We start from the raw sequence: 9,580 nt of genomic DNA, 5'->3' as shown, positions 1-9,580 counted from the left end.
TTTCATGTCATTTTTAAGACATGAAGAAAAGTTGAAAAAATTTCTAAGTAAAAATTAAAGTTAAAAAATTAAAGTTAACAAAGCAGTACTAAAAAGGGGTCGAAAGTTGAGAGGGGGGCATTGGGCCCCTTGGAGGCTGGACATGGGTGACAATAACTTCCCTCTAAAAAAAATGCCATAGCAATTGATTGATTGGGGAACACAACTTTGCCGGTTTACTATAGGTTTGTTATGTTTAGGGGCTTGGTAAGACCAGCTTCATTCAATCCAAATAAGAAATTTATATGATTAAACCATCAAAACACGCCTCTCAGTTAATCATGTTCAGACGGGTATTTGAAAACGAGATGCCGGCTGGATTATGCTAATGAATTATCTCTTGTAGTATGGTTATGCAAGTAGGTCAATAGCCCAAATACCCAAATAATGGCTTAAGTTCCGGAGTTTTTTAATGCTATAATACTTAAAAAAATGGACTTATCCCCAATTGAACGTTCATTTGTTCCTCACTTTACAGTTAATTTTTAAATAAATAATAATACACAATAAATATTTCAAATTAGACTGTATATTCATTAAAAATCAGCTACGACTTATTTGTCAACTTTATATAAATTGTGCGCGATTGATAGTGAGGTAACAAACCTGTGATAACGCCAAGATGAAGGGCCTCATTCCAAGAGTCACACTCAGTCAGCCAAAGTCTTTCAACCTCCATATAACTCATAAGTTCAAACCCTAGGCAAGTCCCCCAAAGTGGGAAAAAGTCTCCATTACGATTTGCCGCTTTTGCCAAATTGTAGAGCTTCAATCCAGCGATACCGTATCCAGATGAGACTAAACTGACTCCTCCTCCGGGGAATAGGATCCTGAAATAGTCATTGAAAAATAAATTGCAAGTCTGTTCATCTACTTATCATTAAAATTATCTTGGAAATGTTTCCTTGGAAATGGTATTTTTGAAAATTGAAGTTGGATAAACTGGAAAAAATAAATGAGTTGGTATTTTTGGAAGTAATTACTCTCCATGAAAACCTTTTTAGAAGAAGTCTTTCACATCAAAATAGTTAAATTTTAAAATATGCTCTATGCTGATACCATCACAAGAAAAAAGTTCCTAATACCAACATTAAGAATATTTTGTTCCTTATAAACTTCCGGGCCATATTTCCATGTTGGATTGACTGGCAAAACCAAACCCGAGAATTAATTTCAAAGCAGGGCGAATTTGGCACTTCTTACAGTCTTGAATTCTAATAGGGGATTGCCATAGGGTATATTTTCGAAATTATGGATTTAGCATACAAGTACGAATATACGAATATAAACCAAATCCTAGAACTAATTTCAAAGCAGGACAAGTTCGATACTTCTTACAGTCTTGAATTCGAATAAGGAAATATTATAGGGTAGATTTTGAAATTATAGATTTAGCATGCAAGTACGAATATACGAATATAAACCAAATCCGAGAATTAATTTCAAAGCAGGACAAATTTGGCACTTCTGACAGTCTTGAATTCTAATAAGGAATTGTTATAGAGTATATTTTGCGAATTATGGATTTAGCATGCTAGTACGAATATACAAATATAAAGAATAAAAAAATACACTGTTTTAAATACGGATACACAAATGCGGATTTGAGACATTAAATCATATAATAAGTTACGAAAATGAAAGAAAAGCATGTTAAGAAATAACAATCCATATGTAACTAAACGGAGATTTATTCGTTAAATTTTCTATGGTCAATATGTCATCAGAGGAAATGAATTCCCCCCCCCCCTTCAGTGATAAAGTCTCTCAAATGTCATCGAAAGTAGAACTTTCCCAGATAGGATACTTTTGAAAATTAAAATTGGATAGAGTAAATATATCACTTGTGAAAAGTGGTTTACGATATTTCAAGGTTAAGGTCTTACTGTTAATTTATTAGGATTAGTGCCGCTAATAATGCAGTTAATAAGTAGAAAATGAGATATTACTTTCCACTGGTCTGCGATAGAAAGTGGAATATAACTTTATTGGATTACATTTCTGACGTAAAGGTAATCACACTATTCTATAGGCGTCAGAAATGGCAGCTAAATAATCCAGCATTTTAAACCTTATTGGTTCTTTTGTGTTCACCTTCCTGTATGTAAACCCAATGTAAGGCCAATAAAATTTTATTTCAATAAAAAAAAAAGAAAAAAAAGGCTGGTCCCACCTGTTTGAATTCCCATGTGGAATTTTTTGGCCCATATGAAAGAAGAAAAGTTTTTACATTTGTTTCCTTCTATCCCTCCGCGATTACAATTTAAAACTAAAGCAATTTTTAGAGGAAAAAAAAATTCTGAACCAGACATTGAAAAATAAATCATCTTTCCCTTTAGCTTCTGGTAAGAAAAATGGAAACTTCTTGGAAATCATAATTGTAAAAGTTGAAGTCGATAAAAAAAGAAAATTTCGTTATTTGGGAAAAATTATGTTTTATATTTTTTGAAAAGGTCATAGAAGTATTTTATTTACTTTGCAAAAAAATCTACTGCAGATATCTCGTAATATCTATCTATATAAAAATAAGTTGTCTGTGTGTGGATCTGTGGATCAGGTGACGTCACACTAAATTATTTCACACTAATACAAAAGAAGAAAAAAACTAAAAAAGGTAAAAACTACAAAAAAAAACTAAAAAGAAAAAAAAAACTAAAAAAGCTAAAAAACTAAAAAAAAACTAAAAAAAGGTAAAAATATAATAACAAAAAAAAACTGAAAAAAAATAAAAAAAGGCAAAAACTACAAAAAAAATAAAAACTAATAAAAAAACTAAAAAAACTAAAAAACTAAAAAAACTAAAAAAAACTAAAAAAAGGTAAAAAACTAAAAAAAACTAAAAACTAAAAAAGAAAAAAACTAAAAAAAAGGAAAAAACTGAAAAATAAAAGAGAAAAAGAAAACTAAAAAAATATGAATAAATATATATAAAAATAAGTTGTTTGTGGGTTATGTCTGTCTGTCTGTCTGTCGAGTGACGTCGTGTTTGTCCGCATATGACGTCTGAATTATTTCACACTAATACAAAAGAAGAAAAAAAACTAAAAAAGGTAAAAACTACAAAAAAAACTAAAAAGAAAAAAAACTAAAAAAGCTAAAAAACTAAAAAAAGGTAAAAAACTAAAAACTAAAAAAAACTGAAAAAACTAAAAAAAGGCAAAAACTAAAAAAAAAACTAAAAACTAATAAAAAAACTAAAAAAGCTAAAAAACTAAAAAAACTAAAAAAAACTAAAAAAAGGTAAAAAACAAAAAAAAACTAAAAACTAAAAAAGAAAAAACTAAAAAAAAAGGAAAAAACTGAAAAATAAGAGAAAAAGAAAACTAAAAAAATATTAATAAATATAAAAAATATAAATATAAATATAATATAAATTAGCAATCAACAAAGCACCGAGACACAAATGACGACCGGGACACAGGGAGTATAAATGACGACCAGGACATAAGTAAAAAAAAAAACTAAAAAAACTAAAAAAATGGTAATAACTACAAAAAAACTAAAAACTAATAAAAAAACTAAAAAATCTAAAAATCTAAATAAACTAAAAAAGAAAAAAAGAAAAAAGGAAAAAAATAAAGGAGAAAAACAAAACTAAAAAACGAATGTATATACAGACCGGGACACCGGGATACAAATGACGACCGGGACACAGGGAATATAAATGACGACCGGGACACAGGGACATAACTACAATGGGGACGCCGGGGGGCACAGGGGGATATAAATGACGACCGGGACACCGGGACACAAGGAATATAAATGACGCCCGGGACACTCAAAGAGAAATCACAGACTGGAACACCGGGACACAAATGACGACCGGGACACAGGGAATATAAATGACGACCGGGACACAGGGACATAACTACAAAGGGGACGCCGGGGTGCACAGGGGGATATATAAATGACGATGGCGACTCAGGGAATGGTCGATTAGCAATCACCATCAACAAAGCTCAAGGGCAATCATTAGAATCATGAGGTATAGATCTGAATACGGATTGTTTTCCCATGGACCATTATATGTTGCATGTTCAAGAGTCGGTAAACCTGAAAATCTATTTATATGCACAGACAATGGGACAGCAAAGAATGTTGTATATTCGCAAGTTTTACGTAGTTAAAAACATATATATATATATATATATATATATATATATATATATATATATATATATATATATATATATATATATATATATATATATATATATATATATATATATATAGATATCTATCTATATTCACAGGTGGGACATAGGGACACAACTACAATGGCGCGTAACTAATATGGCGCGTAACGACTTACGCGCGCGGGGGGGCTTGGGGGGGGAGTGCGCGAAGCGCCCCCACCAACTAGGTGTTGGGGTGGCGCGAAGCGCCACCCCAACAGCAAGTCTATATATATAAAAATAAGTTGTCTGTGTGTGGATCTGTGGATCAGGCGACGTCACACTAAATTATTTCACACTAATACAAAAGAAGAAAAAAACTAAAAAAGGTAAAAACTACAAAAAAAAACTAAAAAGAAAAAAAAACTAAAAAAGCTAAAAAACTAAAAAAAAACTAAAAAAAGGTAAAAATATAATAACAAAAAAAAACTGAAAAAAATAAAAAAAGGCAAAAACTACAAAAAAAATAAAAACTAATAAAAAAACTAAAAAAACAAAAAAACTAAAAAAACTAAAAAAAAACTAAAAAAAGGTAAAAAACTAAAAAAAACTAAAAACTAAAAAAGAAAAAAACTAAAAAAAAGGAAAAAACTGAAAAATAAAAGAGAAAAAGAAAACTAAAAAAATATGAATAAATATATATAAAAATAAGTTGTTTGTGGGTTATGTCTGTCTGTCTGTCTGTCGAGTGACGTCGTGTTTGTCCGCATATGACGTCTGAATTATTTCACACTAATACAAAAGAAGAAAAAAAAACTAAAAAAGGTAAAAACTACAAAAAAAAACTAAAAAGAAAAAAAACTAAAAAAGCTAAAAAACTAAAAAAAGGTAAAAAACTAAAAACTAAAAAAAACTGAAAAAACTAAAAAAAGGCAAAAACTAAAAAAAAAACTAAAAACTAATAAAAAAACTAAAAAAGCTAAAAAACTAAAAAAACTAAAAAAAACTTAAAAAAGGTAAAAAACAAAAAAAAACTAAAAACTAAAAAAGAAAAAACTAAAAAAAAAGGAAAAAATTGAAAAATAAGAGAAAAAGAAAACTAAAAAAATATTAATAAATATAAAAAATATAAATATAAATATAATATAAATTAGCAATCAACAAAGCACCGAGACACAAATGACGACCGGGACACAGGGAGTATAAATGACGACCAGGACATAAGTAAAATAAAAAACTAAAAAAACTAAAAAAATGGTAAAAACTACAAAAAAACTAAAAACTAATAAAAAAACTAAAAAATCTAAAAATCTAAATAAACTAAAAAAGAAAAAAAAGGAAAAAGGAAAAAAATAAAGGAGAAAAACAAAACTAAAAAACGAATGTATATACAGACCGGGACACCGGGATACAAATGACGACCGGGACACAGGGAATATAAATGACGACCGGGACACAGGGACACAACTACAATGGGGACGCCGGGGGGGACAGGGGGATATAAATGACGACCGGGACACCGGGACACAAGGAATATAAATGACGCCCGGGACACTCAAAGAGAAATCACAGACTGGAACACCGGGACACAAATGACGACCGGGACACAGGGAATATAAATGACGACCGGGACACAGGGACATAACTACAAAGGGGACGCCGGGGTGCACAGGGGGATATATAAATGACGATGGCGACTCAGGGAATGGTCGATTAGCAATCACCATCAACAAAGCTCAAGGGCAATCATTAGAATCATGAGGTATAGATCTGAATACGGATTGTTTTCCCATGGACCATTATATGTTGCATGTTCAAGAGTCGGTAAACCTGAAAATCTATTTATATGCACAGACAATGGGACAGCAAAGAATGTTGTATATTCGCAAGTTTTACGTAGTTAAAAACATATATATATATATATATATATATATATATATATATATATATATATATATATATATATATATATATATATATATATATATATCTATATTCACAGGTGGGACATAGGGACACAACTACAATGGCGCGTAACTAATATGGCACGTAACGACTTACGCGCGCGGGGGGGCTTGGGGGGGGGGGGTGCGAAGCGCCCCCACCAACTAGGTGTTGGGGTGGCGCGAAGCGCCACCCCAACAGCAAGTCTATATATATAAAAATAAGTTGTCTGTGTGTGGATCTGTGGATCAGGCGACGTCACACTAAATTATTTCACACTAATACAAAAGAAGAAAAAAACTAAAAAAGGTAAAAACTACAAAAAAAACTAAAAAGAAAAAAACAACTAAAAAAGCTAAAAAACTAAAAAAAACTAAAAAAAGGTAAAAATCTAATAACTAAAAAAAAAAACTGAAAAAAATAAAAAAAGGCAAAAACTACAAAAAAAATAAAAACTAATAAAAAAACTAAAAAAGCTAAAAAACTAAAAAAACTAAAAAAAACTAAAAAAAGGAAAAAAACTAAAAAAAAACTAAAAACTAAAAAAGAAAAAAACTAAAAAAAAGGAAAAAACTGAAAAATAAAAGAGAAAAAGAAAACTAAAAAAATATGAATAAATATGTATAAAAATAAGTTGTTTGTGGGTTATGTCTGTCTGTCTGTCTGTCGAGTGACGTCGTGTTTGTCCGCATATGACGTCTGAATTATTTCACACTAATACAAAAGAAGAAAAAAAACTAAAAAAGGTAAAAACTACAAAAAAAACTAAAAAGAAAAAAAACTAAAAAAGCTACTAAAAAACTAAAAAAAACTAAAAAAAGGTAAAAAACTAAAAACTAAAAAAACTGAAAAAACTAAAAAAAGGCAAAAACTAAAAAAAAAAACTAAAAACTAATAAAAAAAACTAAAAAAGCTAAAAAACTAAAAAAACTAAAAAAACTAAAAAAAGGTAAAAAACAAAAAAAAACTAAAAACTAAAAAAGAAAAAACTAAAAAAAGGAAAAAACTGAAAAATAAGAGAAAAAGAAAACTAAAAAAATATTAATAAATATAAAAAATATAAATATAAATATAATATAAATTAGCAATCAACAAAGCACCGAGACACAAATGACGACCGGGACACAGGGAGTATAAATGACGACCAGGACATAAGTAAAAAAAAAAAACTAAAAAAACTAAAAAAATGGTAAAAACTACAAAAAAAATAAAAACTAATAAAAAAACTAAAAAATCTAAAAATCTAAATAAACTAAAAAAGAAAAAAAAGAAAAAAGGAAAAAAATAAAGGAGAAAAACAAAACTAAAAAACGAATGTATATACAGACCGGGACACCGGGATACAAATGACGACCGGGACACAGGGAATATAAATGACGACCGGGACACAGGGACACAACTACAATGGGGACGCCGGGGGGCACAGGGGGATATAAATGACGACCGGGACACCGGGACACAAGGAATATAAATGACGCCTGGGACACTCAAAGAGAAATCATAGACTGGAACACCGGGACACAAATGACGACCGGGACACAGGGAATATAAATGACGACCGGGACACAGGGACATAACTACAAAGGGGACGCCGGGGTGCACAGGGGATATATAAATGACGATGAAGACTCAGGGAATGGTCGATTAGCAATCACCATCAACAAAGCTCAAGGGCAATCATTAGAATCATGAGGTATAGATCTGAATACGGATTGTTTTCCCATGGACCAATATATGTTGCATGTTCAAGAGTCGGTAAACCTGAAAATCTATTTATATGCACAGACAATGGGACAGCAAAGAATGTTGTATATTCGCAAGTTTTACGTAGTTAAAAACATATATATATATATATATATATATATATATATATATATATATATATATATATCTATCTATATTCGCAGGTGGGACACAGGGACATAACTACAATGGCGCGTAACTAATATGGCGCGTAACGACTTACGCGCGCGGGGGGGCTTGGGGGGGACGCGAAGCGCCCCCACCAACTAGGTGTTGGGGTGGCGCGAAGCGCCACCCCAACAGCTAGTAATCTATATATATATATAAATAAGTTGTCTGTCTGTGTGTCTGTCTGTCAGGTGACGTCATGTTTCTGTGTCGACTGACGTCATGAAGTTAGTTGTCGTCAATTTTGCTATGACGGTGACGTCATTAAAGATATTTAAGACATGCATTAAATATCTTAAGACAGATATTTAAGTTCACGGAAAAATGTTTAATTGTAAAATGACTGAAGAACCTACAATGGCAACAGCCGAGGAAGCTGCTCAGAGAGTCTATGCCAAAAAACTTGCAGCTGATAGAGAAAGTAAGAAAAGAAAGCGTGCCGAGGAATCACAAGAACAGCAAGAAAACAGGCTTGCGGCTAAAGAACGCAAAACCGCACAGTTTGATGAAAATCCACCTGGAAAGCGAGAGCCAAAACATATCAAAACTGAAAATGATAGCGATGATGATTGGGTTTGGGATTTTGACTTGGATAAGGTCATCAATGCCTACCAGATTTAAGTTAAAAAACAAAGGTTCGGCGATATGTACTTCATAGTGACGCTGAAAAATAAAGAAGAAAAAAAACTGAAAAAATGTAAAAAACTAAAAAAAGCTAAAAAGAAAAAACACTCAAAGATAAATTACAGACCGGGACACAAATGACGACCGACACAGAGGGAATATAAATGACGACCGGGAACCTCAAAGAAAAATTACAGACTGGGACACCCGGATACAAATCACGACCGGGAATATAAATGACGACCAGGACACAGGGACACAACTACAACGGGGACGCCGGGGGCACAGGCGGGATATATAATTGACGACTGAGACACAGGGATTGTTTGAATAGAAATTACAGACCGGGACACCGGGACACTGGGACACAGGGAATATAAATGACGACCGGGACACTCAAAGAGAAATTACAAACTGGGACACCAGGACACAAATGACGACCGGGACACAGGGAATATAAATGCCATTTATATGCACAGACAATGGGACAGCGAAGAATGTTGTATATTCGCATGTTTTACGTAGTTAAAAATATATATTTATATCTATCTCTATTCACAGGTGGGACACAGGGACACAGCTACAATGGCGAGTAACTAATATGGCGCGTAACGACTTACGCGCGCGGGGTGGCTTGGGGGGGGCGCGAAGCGCCCCACCAACTAGGTGTTGGGGTGGCGCGAAGCGCCACCCCAACAGCTAGTATCTAATAATTATAAATTGCTAATTATAATTGTTAATTATAAAGTAATTAATATTTATATTATAGATAAATTGTTTTTATATTATAATAGGTATAATACAGAATGGTAATTGTTTTGGTATACTTATTTCTTAACTTAGAACTCATCTGGGGCTGGTTCTTGTAAATTAAGATGTAAATACAGTAAGCAACATTTGATTTGTTTTTAAGGCTCAGCATCCTAGTTCAGGCCCGTGCACAGTGG

At 32.1% G+C, this 9,580-nt stretch overlaps 1 protein-coding gene across 1 annotated transcript in view; it reads right to left on the bottom strand.

The window, feature by feature from the left end:
* The window catches only part of LOC136039526 (gamma-glutamyl hydrolase-like), a 70,429-nt gene that overhangs the window by 19,640 nt on the left and 41,209 nt on the right, over positions 1 to 9,580 (bottom strand). Inside the window, exon 4 of the mRNA XM_065723330.1 lies at positions 646 to 869. Coding sequence (XP_065579402.1) covers positions 646 to 869 — 224 coding nt within the window. The remainder of the gene's footprint in view (positions 1 to 645; positions 870 to 9,580) is intronic.

This window comes from Artemia franciscana, chromosome 19, assembly GCF_032884065.1.
Source record: "Artemia franciscana chromosome 19, ASM3288406v1, whole genome shotgun sequence".
In the NCBI taxonomy this organism is placed as follows: Eukaryota; Metazoa; Arthropoda; class Branchiopoda; order Anostraca; family Artemiidae; genus Artemia; species Artemia franciscana.
Note: the sequence above shows the minus strand (reverse complement) of the source record. Positions and strands in the feature narration are given on the sequence as shown.